Source organism: Rhinolophus ferrumequinum, chromosome 16 (genome assembly GCF_004115265.2).
Source record: "Rhinolophus ferrumequinum isolate MPI-CBG mRhiFer1 chromosome 16, mRhiFer1_v1.p, whole genome shotgun sequence".
In the NCBI taxonomy this organism is placed as follows: Eukaryota; Metazoa; Chordata; class Mammalia; order Chiroptera; family Rhinolophidae; genus Rhinolophus; species Rhinolophus ferrumequinum.
This window is the reverse complement of record NC_046299.1, coordinates 63,307,345-63,332,663: the sequence shown is the minus strand read 5'-3', so window position 1 is coordinate 63,332,663 and position 25,319 is coordinate 63,307,345. Positions and strand designations below refer to the sequence as shown.

At 46.8% G+C, this 25,319-nt stretch overlaps 1 protein-coding gene across 3 annotated transcripts in view; it reads right to left on the bottom strand.

Moving 5' to 3' along the window:
- WDFY4 (WDFY family member 4) overlaps positions 1-25,319 on the bottom strand; it is a 290,937-nt gene that overhangs the window by 263,619 nt on the left and 1,999 nt on the right. For all 3 annotated transcript variants that reach the window (XM_033130918.1, XM_033130921.1, XM_033130920.1), the window contains exon 2: positions 7,498-7,748. In XM_033130918.1, the coding sequence (XP_032986809.1) occupies positions 7,498-7,731 (234 nt within the window). In that variant the 5' untranslated portion in view covers positions 7,732-7,748. The remainder of the gene's footprint in view (positions 1-7,497; positions 7,749-25,319) is intronic.

The window sequence follows — 25,319 nt, the reverse complement described above, 5'->3', positions numbered from 1 at the left end:
ATATTTTTTTAAAAACTTTCATTTACTCACATTCTCTAAGCTGCACCACGATGCCTTGTGGCTGTCCCCTCACATGGAAGAAAGAGAAAGAAAATGATGCTCCGGTCTCCAAAGGACAATAAGGAATGACAAAAGCTCTTGAGGAAATGGGAGAAAACCCCAGCTTTTGCATGACAGAGAACTGGTTGGTTTCTAAGTATGACAGGATTATTATTATTTCTCCGTTACCGCAGAGTTTGGTGGTTTGGTCTTTAAGTGAGCTCAAAACATTTCAGAGACTTTACATGAATTTCCCCTGCTAGTGTGACACAGTTGATTCTCTCTTTTGTAAATTAACAAAAAAAAAAAGTTAACGCAACAAAAATGTTGTTTCCCAGAGATGGGAATAAGCCATGTTCCAGGCCCCACTCTGAATGGGTACAGACAGAGAGGACGAAGAGGGGTGTTGACCCTCACCATGCCCTCTGGACACCACAGTCGGAAATAATTGTTCATCATCCTTGTTATGATATTTAATGCTACTGTTCTCTACTCCAGTGTCAGTTGGGTCCATGCTTACTTTTTATGAGAATACCACACTTCGTGCATGTGCTCTGCACTACCGGCCAGGCAGTTAGCCTAAGAGTACAAACCTGTGTACATGCACATGTGCACCCACTCACTTCCAAGTACAATCACTCACTTCCAAGTACAATCGATGGACTGTTAATTTCAATCACTGCGCACTAGGAAATAAATGAATGAATTCCTCCCCATGTTACCCACTGTCCTGGTTATATATGACTATAAAACAAATCCCCCCCCCAACATTGAGTGGCTTCAAATAATAGCAATCATTTCTTTTTCTCATGGACCTGCAATTTAGTCAGGGCTCAGCAGGGACAGATTTCTCTGCTTACTCAGCTGGGGGCCAAGTGACCCACTTCCAAGATGGCACACTCACATGGCTGGAAAGTTGGTGCTGGCTGTCAGGAGCTAGTACAGCTGCAAGGTCAGGGGCTTCAGTTCCTCTCCATAGGCTTTTACATAGGGCCGCTTGGTCTTCCTCACAACATGGCAGCAGGGTTCTAAGAGTGAGTATTCCAAAGGACAGGAAGGAGCGGCAAGTCTCTTGAGGCGTAGGCCTAGAAATTTCACTTCTGCCTTTTTCCATTAGCCACGCCATCACAAACCCATTCAGATTCAAGGGAAGGGGACATAGATGCCATCTCTCAAAGGCAGCAAGGTGAACCCATTTCCAGCATCTCTAGTCTACCACATCCACAGAGCTCCCTTCTTTCTCATGTTGTCGCAGCCCCCTGGTTGTCTGTCCCAAACAGTGAGGAATTTTATACTAATTGCTGTGGATCTCACTGCCTGCTTTCTCTCAAAGAACACATTCTAAGAATGATCTTCAACAACTATATCTAGAGCTCTCACTCCCCCGAAGTCTACCAGTATTCTGTGCAACATGAGAAACGGAAGTTTCCTTTGCCCCGAAACAATCTTAGCGGAAGGCCAGCAAGACCTGCCCATACTTGCTAGAGGAATGCCTTCTTCTCTTAGTGTGACACCCTATGATAGGAAGGGTTCTAGAAAGAACAGGCTTTTGGCAGGAAAAGAACAACCGTCAATTGAATCCTTCCTGAAAACACTGGTCTGCACACTGATAAGTCCTTGGCTCTGTGCTGCCTCCTGTGCGATGTAATAAGACCTCCTCCTTGTCTGAAAACTCCTGGAATCAGCTATCCAGACATCACACGTGTGGAGATAGCATTCTTTTTGTCCCCAAAGGGAACATAGGTACTAGCCAGACAAAGCCAGTGTCCATTGCGTCACGGGACAGGGAGAGAAAGCAGATGTACTCTGTTCTATGAACCCCAGCATCACCCGAGGGAGCTCAGTGGCTAACAACACAGGCCTGAGCAGACCGCCCAGGTTAAGTTCTGCTCCCCACCAGCAACAGCGTGACCTTGGCCATGCTATGAAACACCTCTAAGTTTCTCTTTCCTCATTGTAAATCTGGGATAAGAAGAGCGTCCACTTCACAAGGTGATTGTGAGGCCTTATAAACACTAAACAAAATGTCTGGTTTAGTTAGAGTGTGGTAAATATTACTAGGTTTCATCAGTGAAAGCGACCCCTTGACGTGGTTAAGAACTCCTCTTTGACCTGTGAAGGGGAGTCATGGGGTCTGGTGCAGGAGGAGAGCCTGCAGTTCTCGATGAGCACCTTGTTTCTGACTCACGCCTCAGGGCAGCTCCTTGTTGGGGTTCGGGCGCCCCGAGTCTCCATTAGGCTCTTCCTTATTACCAAGACAGCAAATGCAGTGTTGAGTGGCTTCACTCCTTAACAACCCTGAGGTTGTTTTTTAACTCTGGAGATGAGCCAATAGGGCTAGATTTTAATATAGAGCCAATGAAGCCCATCTTTGTGCTTGCCTAGCAGTTAATGCAGATTCCCGTATGTCATTTACGATGACAGGGAGGAGGGGGACGTTCAGCCTCTGCTGTGGGTTTGGAGGAGTCAGACATGAGAGAAAGCCAGAGAGGCTAAAGGGAAGTTCTCTGGGGGAGGAGATGTCAACAAAGCAGCTCTGAGGGAGTCTGCTACACCAGATGCCTAGCAACAGATCTCAAGTCTTACTAGGTCGAGGCAAGTGACAGCTACTGAGGTGGGGCACACACTGTCATCAACCTTCTCTGGAGCCCTAACTACACATGGACCACCCCTCCGATGCTGAGTCTGACTGATAAAGAGTCTGACCCAGTTAGGCAAGATTCCACCACCCAGGAACAGCACCGTTTCCAAGCAGGGGCAACAATTCAAAATCTCTTGTGTATTGTCTTAGGACAAAGAATATTCCAGATCATCATGGTTTTCCTTAGCCCCAAAGTGAAAAGAGCAAGGTATACGGTTGAGATCCACCAAAAAAAGCATTCCAGGATTTTTCAGATGTGATCAGAGCCCAGCTGGGCCAGGGTTTCTGTGACAACTAATATACGTATGAGGCTTTGACATTAATAGCCACATTACACAGGACACGGCATAACTTATTAAGTCCTGATGTTTTCAAGGGGGTTCTTTATAGACAACCTTGAAGAACACTGTTTAATGGTTACAGAATTTAGAACACAGTGATTACAAGCTTGACTCCTGACACAAGGACCTATATTCCAATGGATGTTTTCAATCTTCATCTACAGCTCAGATTTTATCTGCACTGCACCCAGAAAAAAAAAATCTCCCCCTTTCCCCATGTTTCTTTCCACTGTCAACTTTTAATTAAGAAGCCTGAGGGCTCTGGCAAGGTTTTATTCGTCAGAACTTAATAGAAACAACAAGTTTATAGACACGCAGGACTTAATAAAAGAATGGAGATTTTAAGATGAAAAGCCTGTAATATTCTGCTTCTCCAGGGTACATCAGAGGAGGGCTCCAGGGATCCAAAACATAGCAGGTTGTGTCAGTAGTTTGGAGGATGTGCAGTTAATATCCCAGAGGTGGATAGACAGCTACTAGGGGCCGTGTCTGCTTTCCACGTGCCATGGACTTCACAAGCATCGTCTTATCTCACCTTCACAGTCTTCCAGCAAAGTGTTATTAATCTCACTTTACAGATGAGAAACGGAGATTCAGTAATATTCAATAATTTGCTCAAGGATGCACAGCTAATAAGCAGTGATTCCAGGGCTTGAGCCCTACTCTCTCTGACTTGAAAGCTCATGGGCCATTATGCCTCCAATTACCAGGACAGGGTTTGGGAAACAGGGACAAATATCGAGGTTCCGTTGTAATAGGAAGTATTTGCTATTCTTGGGGCCACAAGCTCAGAGGCCTATGGGGTCAGATAACATAGATGAGTAAGGTGCACTGGGTGAGAGATGTGAAGGAGTGAGGGACTGGGGTAAACTTAGAGACCAAGACCATCTTCTGTCGAAAAGGGGTGTCCCTAACCATCTCTATCCAATTATTAGTGTGACAACTACCAAAATTTTCAAGAGAAACTGGAAATCTGATTTTCAGGTGAAAACTTTCCACTTTGAAAAAAAAAAGGCCACTAATTCACTTCTAACGTCTACAAGTAAAACCACATTCTGAGTGCTATTTGGTATCCTCTGCTCTGGACTGAACTCTCCATGAGGGTAAAACCTCTATCTGTCTTCTCCATCTCATTGCCCCAGGCCCTAGAACAGAGTATAGGAACTTAATAAATATTTTTACAACAAATGAAGGGATTCTCAAATTGACAATCTGGAGAGAGGCAAATAAACACCAAGACCTGGCTCTCAGATTGTGGGGACAGAGCCCCAAACAGCAGTTTCCAGGCTCTCGGCCTCACGTGGAAAGGTGCTGGCTCAGGTAGTAAATGGCCATCGACTGTGATCAAATGGCCATCAGCTGTAACTAGTGAGCCATTGGCCACGAATATAACTGCTGTGGCTACGCTAGCAAAAAAAAAAGGGGGAGCTAGCAAGAAGATGGTGGCTGAGCCTGCAAGCAGCGCAGTGAGGGTTGAGAATTGTGTTGCTCCTGGTTCCTGTGTCTCCAACCCAGCCGCCAGCGAGAGTATAGTGGTGTGACTCCCCTACCTATGGCTCCGTGGGTGTTCCTTTTTGGCCTAGCCATATCCTGCGTTTTTGTGTGGGGAGTGGGACCAGAGACCCTGCCGGACACCCCGCACGACACTTGGCGTAGTCGGCAGGATCCCCTGCACTACACATGGCGCAGCGAGCAGGGTATGGTGTCGGCCAAAGCTCTCCAAAGGACGGTGGAGCAGTTTGTGCCTACGAACACTCAGTTGCAGGAAGACCAGGAGGAGCAGCTGCCGGAGAGCTGGACCCCGTGGAGGGGTGGGAAGAGGTGGATGGTTCTCCAACCAGCATAAGACAGAGAAAGAGAAGGTTGTTGTGCCCCTGTGGGCTGGGAAGTGCTTGCTGAGGCAGCCCGGATGCAGGACTTGTAGTCCCAGGAGGAATGGCTTGCTGAGTCCTCCGTGGGAGCTGAGGGTGAGGTCAAGGTCATCCCTCACCTCCAGGACAGCCCTGGCAATGACTATGGACTATGGGGAATTGCCTTCCATCCCTAATTTAATGGACAGCTTGACTATTTGTTTGGGAACATACCACCATGTAGTGGAACTGGCAGATATTTGCTTTTGTGTCTTGACCGGCCGCCATCAAGAATATGTAAGCACCTTGACTGTGAGCCGCTGTTGTTCCAGCACGGTACCCTGAGAGGCCCAGAGAGAGTGGCAGTGCCCTGAGAGCCCTGGCTGTGTCCAGGAAGTCTGGCTGTGTCCAGAGAGAGTGGCAGTGCCCTGAGAGCCCTGGCTGTGTCCAGGAAGTCTGGCTGTGTCCAGAGAGAGTGGCAGTGCCCTGAGAGCCCTGGCTGTGTCCAGGAAGTCTGGCTGTGTCCAGAGAGAGTGGCAGTGCCCTGAGAGCCCTGGCTGTGTCCAGGAGGTCTGGCTGTGTCCAGAGAGAGTGGCAGTGCCCTGAGAGGCCCTCGCTGTGCCCGGGGAGACTAGTGGTACCCTAAGAAGTCCAGGAAGTCTGGCTGTACCCAGAAGTACTGGTGGTGCCCTGAGAAACCCTGGCTGTGCCCGGGGAGACTAGTGGTACCTAAGAAGTCCAGGAAGTCTGGCTGTGCTCAGAAGTACTGGTGGTGCCCTGAGAAACCCTGGCTGTGACCAGAGAGCTTGGCTGTGTCCAGGAAATAGCATTCACCTCCAGGCTCCTCGCACAGGGCCCCTCGCGGAAGACGCTTGTCGCGTAGATTGTGAGGCGAGAGCCTGTAGGGGTGGAGTGTGGGGACAGAGCCCCAAAAAGCAGTTTCCAGGCTCTCGGCCTCACATAGAAAGGTGCTGGCTCGGGTAGTAAATGGCCATCAACTGTGATTGGATGGCCATCAGCTGTGGCTAGTTGGCCGTCAGCTGTAACCAGTGAGCCATTGGCCACGAATATAACTGCTGTGGTTACGCGAGCAAAAAAAAAAAGGGGGAGCTAGCAAGAAGATGGTGGCTGAGCCTACGGGCAGCACAGTGAGGGTTGAGAATTGTGTTGCTCCTGGTTCCTGTTTCTCCAACCCAGCCGCCAGTGAGAGTATAGTGGTATGACTTCCCTACCTATGGCTCCGTGGGTGTTCCTTTTTGGCCTCACCATATCCTGCGTTCTTATGTGGGGAGTGGGACCAGAGACCCCGCCGGACGCCCCGCATGACACAGATGCAGAGTACTTTCACCAGAGCCAGGCTGCCCAGATCCGGGGGAAAGATACAACGCAATGGATGGAGCCATACACATGCCCAGTAAATTTCACTCAAGGTGGGAAGGTGCTCACATTTTTCCTTTCTTGAGGCAACATTGATCTGAGAACTGCTAAGATTGAGCTATCTCCCAGAAATTGGGGTTGTTAGAGCAGGGAGGCTAGGAATGAAAACCATGAGCCATCTCTCCTAACCTAGTTCTTGTTTTCCAGTACAGTCCCTATGCCTCAGTTATCCAATCTGTTAAATGGGGTGAATGGAGTATACAAGTCCACACCATGGAGGAAAATAATGAGTTAGTGAACAATGAGTTATTATATTTGGCTTTTTTTTAACAGAAAAACATGCCTAAGTATTCAATGTATCTTATAAATATGATCTCAAAAAGATGATGAGTCATCTTTGGAAATCCTTAAATATTTGTGGTTAATAAGTTAGAAGAAACTTTAACAAAGGCGTTTCCTAATAAAAACCTGCCTAAGCTTCCATCTGTCCTAGTCTATTTTCAATGTGCAAAGTAGCTCACATTCTCTGTGCTTTGACTATAGGTATATTTTTTAAATAATAACCCAAAGCAATCATGAAGCAAAAGTTAAATCCTCATACAAAGATGTGTTTCCAACTCTACAACCAGCCTTCAATATATCCAATTAAAAGGCAGACCTCACTGTCAGGAGCTTTGTTCCAAGACAACAAAGGAAATCCCTGCACCCATGCTGTCACCAGCTGCCACTGGCCAGAGTGTTGTTGGCCCAGTGGACAGGCTGGACTACTCCTGTGTGCCTGTAACCAGCGACGGGAGCACTGCTCTGGGTGTTCCCCCCCGATTATACCTCGGTTGTATTATTGATGCATTTTGCGTCCTGGCCCTTCCAGGCCCTGGTGTCGCATGACTGGTGTTTGAGGTTACCGGCCATCCCTGCACCTCACGTCTCAAGACACACACTCCTTTTCTAGTTCCCAAAGGAGCTGGTCTCTTCTCTGGCTTCCAAGCTGGGATTGTGACTGAACAATACAACTTTTTTAACTAAAGAGACAAGAGTAAGAGCGAACTGTCCCTCCATTCCATGCCCTTCCTCATCCTGGAGGTAAGCCATGCTTACCATCTTTAATAGATAGCACAACACTCTCCTCTAAGCAACCAGACAGCACTTGTGATGATATTAAAATCACCAACTCCAGTTTCCAAGCATTGCAAAGTGTCCCCAGAGCACTGTATCATCTTCCTACAGTTCCAAAAATAAGAATACTGACCTTTAGGAACAATGGGAGAAGACTCAACAGGCTCTTCTGACGTTCAGCAGGGCTCCCATGAGCCAACGTCTGATATTCCAGAAACTTCCTTTCTAGCATCTCCCAGAGAGCTGTGGGGCCCTGGGACTGCCCTCCATGTGGGAAGTCAGGTTGAGCAACATCAGGCTGGCCTTCATGTTGTGAAGCTGGATCCTCAGCTCCGTCTTCAGTCTTTGAAACATCTTCCCCCTCCATGCCTTAGCGAAGCAGATCTGAATTCAGAACAAAAAAACAAAAAATGAAAAGTCCTGTCACAGCACTTCCTGATGAAGCTGGTTGTGGGACAATGTACTGTACTCATTCAGTCCAGTTCCTACTGACGATGGTTCCTCTAAGAATCTGAAACCAACTAACATAGGAAGACTTTTTAAAAAAGAGATTCAGATTTAGAGTGACTCACACATATTGATAATCTAACATGTGTTGGGCTTTTTACACAGACTCTCATGAGAGAGAAAGAAGTATTCTGATTTTCTCTAAATAGTAAGAAAGCCAACTGGGCCAAAAGCATAGGGGCAGCTGGATGGCAGTTGAAACACAAGCCTTTAACACCAAAGCCTGCTTTCTCGTTACCTGATGCGGTTCCTCTTTGAAAGGCTGAGTAAATACAAGAAACATGTGTAAATGTCTTAGCAATATTTATAGAAGTATGTAATTCTATCTCTTCAATGGTAACTTCCTTCTACGCACCGAGTCAAAGGATATAGGTTCTTCATTCTCAGCATTATCTTGTTCAGACAATTTTTGGAGGACTTTGTCCTCAAGATGACTTCTTAAACCCCCACGCTAACTTAAAAATACTTCACTATTAGTGCAAACAGGAACAATTTGTGTGATAGACCTTGGGTCAGTAGGTGAAAGGGCAAGAACTTGTGTGATGAAAATAGCCAAAGACCTCTTTGCCAGATAGGTAAACTCAAGAAGTTACCTTTAATGTGCCCTTGACTTTCCATTGCCACACTGCAGGTGAATCAGACTGACTCAGCACAAGGAAGGTTTGTTTGGCTTGGTTATCAGGAGAGGAGGAAGCTCCAAGTAGGGACCTGGCTGTCCAGGCCCCCTGCAAGAAGGCCCCATCCCTAAACCACAATGTCACAATGTACGAATCCATCCTGGAATCTGGCCAGCAACCAACAAGCACGAATCCCCGGGCAGCAACCAAATAAATGGACACACAGAGTGAGTCACCAGTGTTTTGCTCTGGGCTACAGCAGCAGAGGGGGTGTGTCATGCTTTACTTTTAGCCCAAACACACACCCCTCGCAGGCTAGAGTGTGAGTTAACTAAGGATCACACAGCCAGACTAGCTAGCCATCCCTCTTTGAAACTTTCTCACTCTTCATGCACAGAACTCCACATGTCCCTGGCTCTTCTTCCACCTCACGTGAATCACTTTCTTTTTACAAAAGCCATGTAAGTTCAGTGTCAAAAACTGGGAAGGAATGAAATATCAGGAAGAATATCAAGCTTGCCCATACCCAGAAAAATGACTATTGATATTCCTGCTTCTATCTATGACTACAGTTTAATAAAAACGCACTAATAACGTTGTTGAGGCAAACTGTTTATTTATACTTTTGCTTTCGTTGACTGGTTGGGCTGGAGGTTGGTGGAGGTTTGATTTGTTTCTTTTTGGGTTGAGCCGCAGGGGCTGGGGTGGGGTGCCTCATATCCCTCAGTCCCAGCAGTCGCTTCCCTGACCTGGGCCAGGCTCCTCTCTGGCTTCGGTAGTTTACTCATTTATTCCTTGGACCTCCACTCCCCACTCCCATTCCCCTCTTCCCCACCGCCTCCACCCCACCCACCACACCTGCTTAATGGGTGCTTATAAAACATGCACAAGTGCAAGATTTCTGAATGCATGCATTTGAAGTTTGCCGGATAACCTTCTGCATCTTTCCTGCAGCTCACTTTTTCACTCAACATTATGCCTTAAGACCTAACCGTGTGGCTCTGTGTTTGTCAACTTAGTTTCCTTTGACTGCTGCCCTGTGTCACAAAGCGGGCATCACGTGCCTATTTGACTTCTTGACTCTGCAGGGATGACGACTTCCTGTACTGCACTGGTCCTGTCCCGGACATTCCCACGCAGGTCTCCTCATGGGCTGCCCATGACTGGCTCTGAGTATGAACTTGGGAGCCAGAACGCTGAGTCAAAGCTATATACCCGCTTGATTCAACCATGTACCAGCAGCAAACATGCCTCCAGAAAGCTGGAAGCGCACCACACTGCCTCCCGACACATACACAGACAGAGCCTGTGAAGGCTCCGCTGCCGTCTCATCCACACACCTGCTTGGCATCACCCAACTTTCTGATGTCTGCCAATTTGAATGAGGTAAACTGATCCCTTGTTGTCATTTCACTTTGCATTTCTCTAACCTACTAATGAGTCTGAGGATCTCTGTGTGCCTGTTAGCCCTTTGGATTTCCTCTTCTGCAAACTATCAACCTATGCTTATCTTTTCCTTGCCTGTCTTTTTCTTGTTGCTGTGCAAGAGTTTATTCTAGAAAGTGGTCTCTTGTTGGTTTTAAAAATTGCAAATGTCTTCTCTCAATCTGTTTTTCTTTTTTTCTTATAAATTAGTTCATAAGTTTCTTCTTTGTCACAAAAACATATCATGAATATTTTCCATGTTGTTAAAGATCCTCTGTGCCTTTATTTTTATGGCTGTGTGGTGGCTGTAGAACCACGTGGATCGTTAATTTAACTAATCCTCTACACTCAGGCATTCAAGTGGTTTCCAGTTATCCACTAGTAGAAACAACACTGTAATGACAGGCTTGTGTCTAAGCCTTTCCATATATTCATGATTAAATAACAGATTGTAATCCATTCTTAAATTCCTAAAAGGAAATAGCTAGACCTTAAGGCAGACAAATTTTTCAGGCTGTTGGTACATATTTCCAAAGAGCCTCTCCCCAAACACTGTATCAATATGTAGTCCTTCCACCAAGAGTATACAGAGTTTACATTTCTAGGTATCTTTGTCTTAAAAAAAAAAAAAAAATCTGCTGATCTGCCTATTTTGTTGTAATGTGAAGAGCTGAGCGTGTTCCTTCAGGGCGCTCTGCAGCGGCTTTCTGGAGTCAGACGCTACCTGACTCCATGAGTTCCCCAGGGGAGACATCGGCTACTTCCCATGGCTTTAAGTGCCCCTTGAGAGCCATATATCCACTAAACATTATCTCTGAAGGCAGGCCGCTGCGCCCACATTGAGGTAGGCACAGTGTAGGTGCTCAATAAAATGTTACTGAATAAATGAATGAACCGGGGTGGCCGGTTAGCTCGGCTGGTTAGAGCGTGGTGCTAATAAGACCAAGGTCGCCGGTTCGATCCCCGCGCATGGGTCGCTGTGAGTGGCGTCCTCCTTAAAAAATAGAAATAAAATTTAAAAAATGAATGAATGTACCTATATGCTGATGGCACCCAAATCTCTCTGTAGCCCAGACCCCTCTTCTAAACAACTTTTTTTTTCTCACTCAAAGATTTCTACTTGGATTTCCTCCAGACTCTGAAAGTCACTATATCCCATCAAACCGCCATCCCCATCACCCACAGAGCCAGCCCCAAGTCAGGCACGGACTTCCCAACTCACAGGACGGCTGTTAAAGTCAAGCACAGTGTCATCTCTATCGTATAAAAGTCATTTTGTGGCCACACCTGCAGGTGCTACCAACCAATTCATTCAATGAGATGTGTCTGAGGCCTTGCCTACATGCACATTTTTAGGATAAGCAGGTGAGAAGACAAAGTGAGCATCAGATCATGATGTGAAAATGTGGTCCTGGGGAACACAGCTGGATATCCAGGGGAAATAACAGAAACAGCTTCGCTCTCTCCCGAAGTTAAGAAGCCTTGTTTATTGAAGTGAAACATTCAAATACTCCCCTTCCTTGAACAGACAGAGATTTTTGAGAAACAAGAATTTCTGACAAGCGGGGATCCGTGAAATCCCATGGAGGAGTTGTCTGACGCCAACGTCAGGCTGCACCCCCTCCTGTCCTCTGACCGGCACCCCAGGCCTCCTGCTTCAGTTTTATTTGTAAAAGGAAGAAACCAGGAAGTCGCCTGTCAGAACTGTGTGAAAAACAGTAAGGACAAATCATTAAAATCCACTTCATTGTCAAAAGTGCCGTCTGCAAGTGCCAGCACTTTCTTATCCAGAGCAAAAGGGCCAAGTTGGGAGTGAGAGTCACTGGGGGACCAAAGCAGGGTTGGGATTAGGGTGAGGCCAGTGGGGCCCTCACCTCAGGCACAAGATTTAAGAGGGGCTCCAAAAATCTCAGTAGCCAAGTTACATAACATTTTAATGCAATTTTTTTTTTTTAAATCAAAAATAATGCCCAAAAATGCATGATGAAGAAAATATCAAAATTTGAAACACCACCTCCAGGCCTGGACTTCTGCAGATTCTACTGTAACCTACTGTGTGGTGGCCACGAGCACAGCCTCTGGCCAGGCTGCTCTGGTTCGACTCTCATGGGATCAGATCATTAGACCATGTGATGAAACCCATCCCTGCCTTGGTGCCCTCATCTGTGAATGGGACAATAACAGGTCCCTCACAGGGTGCCATGCAGATTGAGTCAATGCTCGGCACATGTCACTGTAGGATAGGGGGACAGGCATTTATTAGTGTCCCCTTGGTGCAGCATTTACATGTGCCACTTCTCTTAATCTTCCCACCATGCAGCAATATCAAAGCCACTGGCCTGTAGCCTCGGATGGTGCTGAGGCAGCAGGGAAATGACCTCCCTGGGGTCGCACTGCCAGTCAGTGGCCACGGCAGAGTCCATCTCAGTGTGTGGACAGCTTGGGTTTTGCTGCCTCAGAGTATCACCCGCCATGCGTACAGGAGGCTGAGCTCACCTAGGGTGGAGAGAGGCGCTTGGGACCTGGTTGGCCAGGTAACACAGGCCAAGGGAAAGGTTTCTTGGAGAGGTAGAAGTTTGAAGGCAGACAGGGTAGGAAAGGTAGCCTTAGGCAGGACTGAGAACTAGAGGCTGTTTTCTGAGGGGTGGGGGGGTGTCCCAGGGTCTTCAGAAAAAGACAAAGCCCTTTCCTCTGCCAGCAAGCTGTTTCCCAGTTTGGGCCAGGCTCAAGCATATGACACACAGCCCAGGCAGACTAGAAGCCCTGCTTTCCTGCATCCTGCACACGGCAGCAAGGGGCAGCTGTACAGGAACCAGGCCAGTCATGTAGCCCTGAAGCAGAGGGAAGCTGGGGTTGGGATACGAGTCACAGGACAGAGTCCAGTCCCAGCTTTGCCACTGCAATGCCTTAACAAAATTATTGCCCCTCTCTGAGACTAGATTTCTCATCAAAAAGGCTCTGGTGATCTCAGTCCCACCCTCTGGCCTTTATGCCCTAACAATGAAAGAGACACAAGACAGTGAGTCAGTGCAGAGTGGCTCCTGAGTGAGCTGAGAGCCTGTGGGTTGTGTACAGTGAGGGGGTACGGGGAAGTGCTCCCCGTCTACGCACTGTGTGCACAGAACCAGATGACAAGTCTGCAGTGACCCAGGAGGGGCTTTTCTCTGACCTTGGAGGCACCAGGACTGGCAGTGGCCGTGTGGGCCCAGCCCTCTGGGGTCACAGCCCATCCTCACCCCCCACCCCAGATTCATGGCCTCACCAGAGCTCTGCTGCGTAACGTTTCAGAAGCAGAGAACCCAGGGCATCCTCTTCAAGGCTGTCATACTGGAGGGTGACATCTAGAGCCTGAAGAAACGGCTGGGTCGCTGATGTTTGGGCTGCTAAACCAACATTCCAATTTACTCTTTCATCCCTGACTTTCTGTGCAGCTAGGACCTGGTGACAGAGTTGCTGTGATGAAAGTCAAGATGAAAGTCCCCTCCCCTCCCTTGTTAGCGTGTATGGCTGTTCCCCTTTCTGGATTACACCCCTGGTCCAGAGGCAGACTTGTTTGCCATCTATATCACAGGCCAAAGCCCCAGGCCCTAGGGCTGGGGGAGACTAAACTGGATGATACAGAACAGAACAGCAACTTCCTCTGTTTCCCTTTCCATTAAAAAGCCAGTTCCTCACTGTGTGTCAGCAGATCCAAACACTCTCGCTCCTGTGTGTCAGCTAGGACCTTGCCTCAGCCGGAGCTCCTGGGGAGGGGGGTGCAGGGATTGGGGGACCACAAAGCATTCTTGTTCCAGAAACACAGGCAGCGTGGGGCTAGGCCTTCCTGCCCTCTCCCCCAGCATTGCCCATTAACAGGAGAGCTTGCAAGTTAGAAGCCAATTGAAAAGGAGGAGTCAGGGGAAAAGACAGAAGTCTAGTCACGTGGAAGCTTCGTGCACATCTCATTCCAGAGCTCACTGTAGTTAATCAGAAGTCCTGAGGGATCAGCAGCGTCCTCATTCGGGAAATGCAGATTAAATCCACCCGAGGTACCAGGACACTCCTATTAGAATGTCTTTAAAACAAACAAACAAAATTCAGTAAGTGTTGTTAAGGATGCATAGCAACCACAATTCTGACCCTTGCTAGTGGAAATACAAATGGCACAGCCACTTTGGAAAACAGTCGGGCAGTTTGTGAAAAAGTGAAACACATACCCAGCAATTCTGCTCCTGGGCATTTGCCCCAGAGAAATGAAGACATTCCTACATTCCTTACATTCCTACAAAACCCCACACACAAATGTTTATAGTGGGTTTATTTATAGCTGCCAAAACCTACAAACAGCCCAAATGTCCCTCACGGGGTGAATGGGATGTTTCTCCACTGTAAGAAGGAGCACCACTGACCCACACAGCAGCCTGGATGGATCTCGTAGGCCTTACGACAAGTGACAGGGGCCAGGCTCAAAACTACATACTGTCTGATGATTCTGTTTATATTCTGGAAAAGGCAAAGTTACAGAGTTGCCAGGGATTGGGAGTAGGAGAGCGGCTACAAAAGGGCAGAAGGGAACTTTTGGGGGATAAAAATGTTCTCTATCTTGACTGAGGGAGCTGTCACACAACTGACTACATTTGTCAGAAGGGCACACTAGAAAGAGTGAAACATCTTGTATATAAATTATATCTCAATAACCTCACATTAAGAATACCAAAACATCCTGATGTTGAAAGAGTACCAACAGAAAAGCAAGAAGCAGAGGTTTTAGTCCTTTGCCTGTTTTTATTTAGTGCAAAGGGGATACGACTACACGGTGAATTGCAGTCATAACTCCACTGTTCAGTTTTTTACTTTTCATGGCTTTGCATTCATATGTATCATCTCACTTTATCTTCACAACAACTCTCCACAAGGGAGCAAACAGTAGCAGTGTTTTACAGGTGCTGAAAGCAAGATTCAGAGAGGTTCACTCCAGAAGTGGCCACAATGCAAGTTCTGCGTGTCTGAATCCAAAACTCACATGCTTCTTCTTAACCACACCCTTTCCTTCCTAGGAATGTTACAGGTTTGGGACAGAATCAAAGCTCCTATGAAGGTAAGCCACACTCCGATAGGGGCTCACTCGGTGGCCCTCCCAGCCTTCGTCGAGGCTGTGTTGGTCAAGTGTGAAAACTGCTCCCAAAATTCACTTTTCCATCCAATTGAAAAAACAATATTTATAAATAACCATTCTGTCAAATTGGCTGAATTAACAGACAAGGTGGGTCAATTATAAAAAGGAAAAGGACACACAAAACAATTGAAAGCAGAAGATCAGCAGATTATTTGCTGTTGCAAAAAGGTGGAAACAATCCAAATGTCCATCAAGAGATAAATGGGTAAAGAAAATGTGGTATTTAGAGACAATGGAGTATTATTCAGTCTTAAAAAGGAAGGGAATTCTGACACAGGCCACAACATGGATGAACCTTGAGGACAATATGCTAGGTAAAATAAGCCAGTCACAAAAGGACAAATACTGTATTACTGCACTTACATGAATTACCTAGAGTAGTCAAATTTATACAGACAGATAGATGGTGATTGCCAGGTGCTGGAGAGAGGGGAGAATAAGGAGTTAATGTTTGATGGGGACAGAGTTTCAGTTTTGCAAGATAGAAAGAGTTCTGGAGATGGGTGGCAGCAATGGTTACACAGCAATGTGAATATACCTAACGCTCCTGAACTGCACACTTGAAAATGACTAAAACGGTAAATTTTACGTTGTATGTATTTTACCACAACAAGTAAATAAATAAATAAATAAATACGTAAATAGATAGATAAATGTAGGTTAAAAGAAGAGGATATAATTCCTCCCGTTTGAGGACTATTGAGTTCCTCCTCGGCCCTAGGCCCTGTGCTGAGTGCTTCGCATCCACTGCTAATTTATTCTCCCTGAGCCCAAGGAACATGGACTGCAGGGACGGTTCTGGCCTCCCTTAGAGAAGAAGAAACGGAGTCGTCATAGAGTTTCAGCAGCATCCCCAGCATAACACACCTGGTGTTTTCAAAGTTGGGACAAGGATCCCCCTCTGGCCCAAGACTTTGGTCAACGTTTGCCCCACACACAGGTGTGTTGGAAGGATGAGGAGGACTCAGTTACAGAGGCTCTGTCCACACCTGGGTGAACTCTGGGCAGAGGGGACAGACATAGTGTAGAAGGGGAGACACAAAGGAGACAGAGACAAGCTCAGAGGAAATAGGAGATAGAGAGGCTCGGACCACATGGGCCCCAAGAATGTACAGAAAGTGGGCAAGAGTGCTGGAATTCCTATAGGACAGGATCCGAGAGCACAGTCCACGGAATGTACAAAGAAAAGGAACAACGAGAAAACATGGAGACTAACATCAAGGGAATGACAGTCTCAAGGTTTCCATATGGCTCCATGAGGAAAGAGTTGACAGGAAGGAGTTCAATATACTCTGGGACCTCCCGTTGACAGGCCTTGCTCGGCTCAGCAGCCAGCCTTCGGGTGGTGCTGGGAGGCCAACAGTCACGATCTTCAGCCCACAACCTGCCCTCTAGGAGCAGTTCCTGAAGGCAGGAGCCCTGAAACTTTGACATGTATCAGCCTTGCCTGAAGAGACAATTAAAACCCAGGTTTCTGGTCCCTGTTCCCAGTAGTTCTGATTCAGTAGGTTTGAGATGAGGCCCAAGAGGTTGTAGCTCTAACAAGTTTCCAGGTGGTACCAAGGCAGCTGGTCCAGGGACCACAGCTTGAGGACCACCAGGGCCACATCCTGGGGACGACCAGGAGCCATAGCTTGAACACAGCCACCATTTGAGGTTCACCAGGAATCATGCCTTGGGAGCAACCACACCTTGAGGACCACCAGGGGCCATTCCTTGGGGACCACAAGGAACATGGCTTGGGGACGAGCAGCAGCCATACCTTGGGAACCATCAGGGACCACCCCTTGAGCACCACCAGGGGACCACGACCCAAAGCGATGCCTTGGAGAGGGCCTTGGGAAGCAAAAATGTCTTGTCATTTAGATTATATCTAGCATTGCTGCAAGCCTTGAGCAGGAGTGCTATGCTCAAGAGCTAGGCTCCAGGGCAAGAATAAGAACACATGTGGGGACAGCGTGGCAGTGGCAGGCAGGGGAAACAGTAGCCCTGAAGACAAGGGCTGGGAGAGCAGAGGAGTGGTCAGCGCCAGAAGCGCCCTGAAGGCTCCGATACACAGCTCCAGGGCAAGGACCAGGGCTCGGCCAGAAATCGCCTTGGTGCTGCCCCCACCTCCTACATCAGCCAAGGGCTAATAATGCCTATAAGCAGCGAACAACCAAGCCCAGGGCCCTACATCCTGCCTCAAATGACTCAAGAGAGGAAGAGACGGCTCAGGTTGTTTCCAGAAGTTCAGGAATTCCCCTGAAGAGTAAGATGAGGATTCCAATTGTCCGGAACCAGCAGGTGGAGCCACACCTTCTATGGTTCTCAACACTTCCTTTTTCTGATTCCAGTCCATGCCCTCCTGGTCAGCATACACCTCTGTGGTTTTTGCAGCAGCTACAGAATATAGGAACTCACAGTATCCTGCAGAAGCGGCCTGGTTTTGTATCTCGTTATGTGTACTGACTTCCACATTGCCAAAAATGTCCAGGGAACAGTTCCCCTGGGCAGAACCTTGTAGCTTAGCTGCAACTGAGCTATTCCTATTGATACCGACGTGGGCTGGTGACAGCACAGGTAGCAAGGCCCCGTGATCGGAGCCTCTCCCATGTGAGAGCTGGTCCATGGCTCAGTCTCCACTGGAACGTAAGGAAATGCTGCTTAAGTTAGAATGGGCATAACTGGATGAGCATCTACCAACAGAGCCATTGATGTTCTCTAATCTTAGAAACCTTGTAAAGTAGGCATTATTATACCCATTATACAGATGGGAACATTTGCAAAACTCACAGAAATTGAGATTCGGAGAGAAAAGGTAACTTATCTGAAATCGAACTCCTAATCAGCATCAGAATCAAGGTCAGACCCGGACTTCTCTGACCCCAAAGCCACCTCCTCCACCACTCCTGCTTGGCTTAACACAACAGTGGTAAGAATAAACCCCAGGTAAGAGCTGGAAGCTCTTATGGCCAGCAGCAGTGCAGGGAGCCCTGGCTGGACTTGGCAAGTTTTTGCTAACCCCTAGCCATAGGGAGTCTAGAGCCAGGCCTCCTTCCTGGTTCCAGCTCACACCACAAACAAGCAGGCACAGAACAAGACATGTGGCCTGGCCCTCTCCCAGGGAAGGGCTGATCCCTGGGTGCCACTGGGCCAAGGGTTTGTTAACCCAGGCCCAAGGTGAGTACCAGCTGGCTAGTCACTCCCTGGGCTGACACCAGCAGGGCCCCCAGTATTCATCCCTCACCCTCCAGGCTAAGCCACCAGAGCTGCAGCTCTCCTCGGCTTTCTCAGTGGTGGGCCTTTTAATTCTTAAACATGTAAGGAGCAGAATTGCCCCTGATCCACATCCTGGATTTTAAGCTCAAACTCAGAGGAGCAGGGGCACCAACAAGGAAGCAGACACAGTGGGGCGGGTGTTGGGCAGGGAGGTGCCTGGTGGTGGGCACAGAGGAGGCTCAGGTCCCAGCCTGGAGAGGAGTGGAGGTGTGGGAGGGCTTCTCAGCAAAGTCGGCTCCCATGATAGGCAGTGAAGAATGAGGAGGAGGTGCTCTCAAAGCCAAGGAGACAGAGACTTCACACAGCATGGCTGCTCGGGAATGCGCGTGGAGTTTGCAGAGGAGGGGGCACTGGGACCAGGGATGGAGAGAGAGAGGGTACCCGTAGTGAAAGGACCATGAATGACAGTAGCGGACATGGCCCTGGTCCCATGCATGTGGTCCTGACAGTCACTGTGGGGCTGTCAACAGGGAATGACATGGATAGTGAACAGCAGCCTCCTGCTAGGTGCTGGGCCTGCCCAGACAGCCCAGACCTGGCCTCAGGTACACACAGCCTACAGGGAAAGGAGGCAGGAAAACGGATGCTACAGTGCAGTGACTGAAAAACGCCCATTGGAGCAGGAATCCAGTGCTAAAGGGACAGAGGGAAGAAGCTGGTCATTGAGGGTGACATGGGGTGGGGTGAGGGTAGGGATGATAGGAGGGGCTTTGGAGAGGGAGCCTAAGGGGAGAAGAAATAAGCCTGCAGACAGATTAAAGTGTTCCCCACAGAGGGACACACAGGGAGGGTGAGACTGCACCGTACGTGGTTTTGGGCCACTGTGAGGGATGTGGGCTGGGAGCAGGGTGGAGAGCCTGGGCAGAGCCTGGGTCCCAACGGTCTCCAGATGCTGAGCTGCCTGTGTTCCATTCCTCCCGCTCCAATCCCAGGAGGAGTGAAACCACTGGGAACTTTGCTGCATCCTTTATACTTCTCAGGCCATTTGTTAAGGTCCGAGAGATAAAAAGATTTCCAGGATTACTTAGTTAACACCATTATCCAGGTTCGCTTATTGAATTTCAAGTATAATTTGGTCTGAAAATACACACAACAATCACTAAACTTCTGAATGTACCTAGAACTATGCATTCCTGGCTTGTAAGGAATTAAACATCTCTTAATTCTCACGCTATTAATTACAAAATTAAAAAATTAATTAAAGACTTAATTCTCACAGATCAAAGAAGAAAACACAGCAAAGTGAGGGCACAAACCACCTATATCACTCATAGAGTTAACGGTTTTCTTGGGCTGCCTGTCCTCTACTATGCCAGGCAGAACTAGATCCAGAAAATTCTGCTTTTAGGTTAATGAGAAAAAGAGACACTTTCAGATGCAACTTTGTTCGTGATGCTGTTTCACTGAAGTGCAGAGCAAGGACACAGTGCTGGCAGCCGGCAGGCGGGGCGTCAGCCCCGGGGCTGTCGCTTTGCCTCTGTGTGGCTCAGTTCCCACCTATAACATCAGGCTCCTTAAAGGTCTGTCCACCAATGAAGGTCTACTTTTCAAATGAGCCTCATGTTCAGAGCCTTCAAATTTCTCCTCCGAGATCTGGATGTTTGTTTAGCCAAAATGAGCCTCCTACATACTAGCAAACTTCTTGATGTGTCAGGCATATTTTTAACCCAGACCCAGTTCTTCTAGATGCCTAGGAGATGGGGAAATGGTACTTGAGGAGACTCAAAAGGAGCCAAGGAACCTCAGAATACTACACACGTGAGTGAGGCAGGTTCTCAGGGTGCCCGCCCTCTGTGGGGCTTCTCCTGATTTCCTAGGGCAGGCCCAGGGCAGCCCCCCCACCACACACACACTGCTTCTTCCCCTCACTCCCAGCCTTGCTACGGCAGGGCTCTCTGCCTCCACCTGCAGTGCCTCCTACCCCACCCCACATTGTCCTACGTGGGAGCACAAATCCATCATGTCACTCCCTTGCTCAAACGCCTTCAATGGCTCCCCATATTCTCTAGGAATAGTGCCGAGCTCCTGGCCCTGGTGACATGGCCGTACCCCCTCCCTTGCATGCCCCAGTGGGGTCTGGTCAAATGAACTGCTCGCTTTACCTTTACTCAGGTGACTCGTCTCCCTGAGATGTCCCTCCTTCAACTCCACGTGTCCAAATTCTGCTGGCTTCCAAACACAGCTCCGGCTGCCTGCTGGGCACAGGCTTTTGTGATGCCCCAACCCAAAAATAACCCTCCTCTCTGCAACGTCCAGGCTCCTGCCACCACTGGGCCATCCTGTGATTAGACAGCAGCCACTACCAGCAGGTGAGAGCACTTTGCAGGTTTAATGCTGCCGCTCGCATGATCTCACTTAGTAGTACTTACACCGGGGTGTGCAGGATTGCGCTTACCCCACGGGCAGGAGAGGAGCGGAGCCCGGGAGTGAAAGTCACCTTGCATGGACACGGGCTGCGGAGTCAGGCAGAGTAAAAGGGAGCATTTTGTGATTCGTGATTCGATCATTTTTTCCCAGTAACGACTGCCTATAACTGCACACTCATCACTTTCTTCCTTGTGTTATCATTATTCATGAATATGCTTTATCTTTCTCATGCCTGTATTTCCTCCATTGTAAGTTTGATCAGTTATAAAATGCCACAGTTATTTAGTGAATTGGGGGGATCACCACATTAAATAGTCAAAAATGAGACTATTTCAACATTTTAAATTGTGTGAGGAAAGAAGGATTTCTTGGAAAGAAGGATTTCTTTAAACAGGTGATGGGGGTGGGGGGGACAGATCCCTTCCTAAAAAGGAGCAGTACAGTGACTCTGAGGAGTAACTGCCCCTGTCTTCCCCCGTCCCGAGATGAAGCTATGGGCCCATTTCAGTTACCCCTGATATGGTCAATATGTCACTGACATAACGAAATGTTTCCTGGAGACAGGTGCATAAAAGTAAAAACTAAAATAAACTAAGGCTCTGTGTTCTTTATGATTGCAGGGTAGTGCCCCTGGTTCGTTTGGCCTTTTGCTTTGGAATATCTGGGCATTTGCCCATCCTGATTCTCCTTTGCACACCTCAAAGACTGGCCGGGACCCGCGCAGCTGCTGCGCATGCGCTTGATGCACTGCACCCTGGTGGGAGCCTCCGGGCTTGTACAGGAGCGTCTGCGGAGGAGCAGGCATCCCGTTGGTCACTCCTCCGCATCTCCAGCTGCAGCGCCTTCTTAGTCACTGCCCTCCTTCTGCTCCTAAAGGACCCGCACTCTCAAGGCAGAGACACGAGACAAATTGCTGCAGGATTGTTCAGCCCTGCCTTTATTACACGCATCCCCCAATCCTCTGCCTTCTGCAGGTGGGGCCCTCTCTGATTGATTGGGTCCACACTCTGAGACCCAGGGGAAAGCCCTGTGAACTCACTGTGACATGTTGTAGGGACAGAGCCAGGAGTGCAGTTTCCAGGCTCTCGGCCTCATGTGGAAAGGTGCTGGCTCAGGTAGTAAATGGCCATCAACTGTGATTGGATGGCCATCAGCTGTAGCTAGTTGGCCGTCAGCTGTAACCAGTGAGCCATTGGCCACTAATATAACTGCTATGGCCATACATATAGCAAATGGGGGCTAGCAGGAAGATGGTGGCTGAGCTAGCAAGGTGGTGGTGTACTGGTGGCATGGTGGTGTGGCGTCCTGGTGTGGTGTGGCGTGGCGTGGCGTGGCAGAGTGTGGATTACGGATTGCAGAGAGGTGAATTGCAGCTAGCAAGTGAGGTTGCTTGGCAGAGAAAAGTGGACAGCAGGTTGCGGATGGTGTGGCTCCTGCCTCCTGTGTCTCCAACCCAGCCGCCAGCGAGAATATAGTGGTATGACTCCCCTACCTATGGCTCCGTGGGTGTTCCTTTTTGGCCTCACCATATCCTGCGCTCTTATGTGGACCAGAGATCCCGCCTGACACCCTGCATGACACATGTTTCAACATTATTAACTGCCAATATGCGCTGACTGACTTCATAACCCAATTTCTTCATGTGTACATAGCTTTATTTATCTTTGAGTGTATGTCTTATATTTTGTGCATATCCTTTAAAAAGCTGATATTGGAGTGCTGCTTGGGCAATTTTATTATTATATTGAAAACACAAAAATCGAGTCCCTCCCCCTTTTATGCATACCACTTTTCACCTCCAAGCAGATTTTACTTCTAATTGATGTGAAAACCATTTAATTGCATTAATGTATCATCATATCATAAACATGTTCTATGTTGGTCTTTTCCTTACATTATCAGCTTTAATGACCATGAAGCATCCTCTCGGTCAGTCTCCCATAATGGACTCACTCACTTCCTAATAACTGGATGGTGAGAGTGTCTCCATTGCTATTATGGGCAATGCTAGGGGAAAGGACACCCACACAATCATTTAGTTTCCTGTGAATCATCTGTAAAGGTGAATTCTCAAAAGAAGAATCAGTCATTAGGCCAAAAGAGAAGAGCAGTTTTCACACTTGTCTCAAATGTGGTAGTGTTGCCAATTGCAAAGTACATAGGCTTTAACACCAGGTGGAACTAGGTTCAAATCCCAGCTCAATTACTTATTACCTGAGGAAAGAGACCTTACATCTCTGAGCCTCCATTTTCTCACCTGTAAAATGGGAGTAATGAAACTGATCTCATTGGGGGGACTGAATGTGATTGCAAATAGCAGTGCCCTATGCAGTGCCTGGTTTATTGTAGGTACTAAATCCATTCTCCTTGCCCTCCACACTTTCTCCTGGAAATTATTTGAGAGAGGCTTTTCACTTCTCTAATGTCCCATCCTTCTGGAACCATGTTCTCCCCAAAAGCCTCTGGCTAAGGAACAAGACACATCTTCCTCTGAAGGGTGCTGCCCAACCGAAATATAAAGTCAACCACAGACTCAAGCCTCATGTGTAATTTTAAATTTTCCAGTAGCCACGTTTAAAAAGTAAAAATAAATAGGCTAAATTAATAAAACCTATTTAATTAAATATATTTTAAAATGTATTTTGTTAACCCAATGTATCCAAAATATTATCTTTTCAATATGCAGTCAGTATTTTTAAGTATTAATGAGATATTTTACATTTCTTTTTCTTGTTTGTAATATCTTTGAAATCTGATGTGCATTTTACAATTACAGCACATGTCAATTCAGACTGGCCACATTTCAGGTTGGGCTATTGGGTAGCCCAGGTCTAGACTTTGAGATTTAGGCTTTTAACAGGTGTGCAGATGCTTCAAATGGGATCATCAGCCACGGATTTGGGGATGTTGCCTAGAGACATCATTTCAGAAGCAAAATGCATTTTGCTGGTTTGCAGGTGCATTTTGCTGGTTTGCAGCACTTGGGGGGAGATAACAAATGTAAGGTCTTAGTTATAAATAAAATGGATAGCATCTCTATAGTGTGCAAGGAACTCTGAGGGAGCCCATCTTCCCCCTTTCCCTCTATCATAAGATATCGCCCCTCTCCCCCAGGAAACCAAGCTGCTTTGCCTTTCTACCATGGAGGTCCCTTGGGGGAACAGGGAGCCAAAGTTTTATTTCTCCACTTAATGTCTAAAATGCATCTCCACCTTTATATGTTCAAATGTATATTCTGGAATAATGACCACCTTGCACATGTGCTCCTTCTCCTTTGATCCAGCTCAGTAAATGATAACTCCATGCTCCTGTTTCTCTAATGTCATCTTCAACTTCTCTCTCCCCTGCCCTACACTTAAAACATCATCAAATCTGATTCTCAGAAAGTATCTAGCATCTCACCACTCTGACCACTTCTCACTACCTCTACTGCTATGACCTTGGGGCAAGCCACCTTTCCCTCTAGCCTGGATATTACAACAGCCTCTTAACTGATACTTCCTTCTCCCTTTGTTCCCCATAAAAGAGCTAAAATGATTCTTCTTTTTAAATGCAAGCATACATCAGCTAGACTAAAAAGTATATATTTTTAAGGACAATTGAAATGATATAAAAATATAAGCTACTTAGGAATAAATCTAGACAAAATATGCACTACTTTTATGAAGAAACTTATACAATTTTATTTAAATGCTTTAAAGCAGACCTAAATAAATGAGGAGACAAACCATGTACATGAATTGGAGGAGTTATTTTCATAAAGATATCACCTCCCTCCAAAGTATATTTTTAATCAAAGCAGCTTTTTATTTGAATCTGAAAAGCTGATTCCAAAATTCATATGAAGGAAGAAAGTAAAGAATATCAAGACATAATGGAAGAAGAAGGAAAGAAAAGAAGGGATGCTTTCCAGATATCAAAATTTATTATAAGCCTACAGTTAATAATATTATGTAGTATTGGTAAAGGAATAAATGAATTGACAGAATAAAAAAGCAGACCCCATATACATGACAACTTGATTTATAACTGAACTGCTGTAGATCAGTGAGTAAAAAATAGCCTTTTAAACAAATGGAGCTAAGACTCTTGGTTATCCACATGGGAAAAACAAAATAAAACAGAATGTTCCCCCATCTCACACCATACAGAAAAATCATTTCCAGGTGAGACTAGAGACAAATGTAAAATTCAAAATTATTTTTACATTTTTTAAATCATGTAAGAGAATAATTTTATCACTTTACAGTGAAGAATCCCTTAGATGACACATAACAAGTGTATATCATAAAGGAACATATGGATAAATTAAGCTCATTTAGAATTAAGAGAAACTTGGTCATTAATAGAAATCACCAAAAAAATAAAAAAAGGAGATAAGACACAAACAAGAGAAAATATTTACAACGTACATTAATGACAAAGAATTAATATCTGGATATGTATTGAATAATGGCAAATAAATAGGATAAAAGACAGATGACCCCATAGAGAAATGGGCAAGATTTGAACAGAAAAAGGAATACAGATGACCAATAAACATGTAAAAGAATGCCCAACTTTAGTAATCGAGGAAATGCACACTTAAAAACATAGTTTGATTGTTTTGTGTTTTCACTGGAT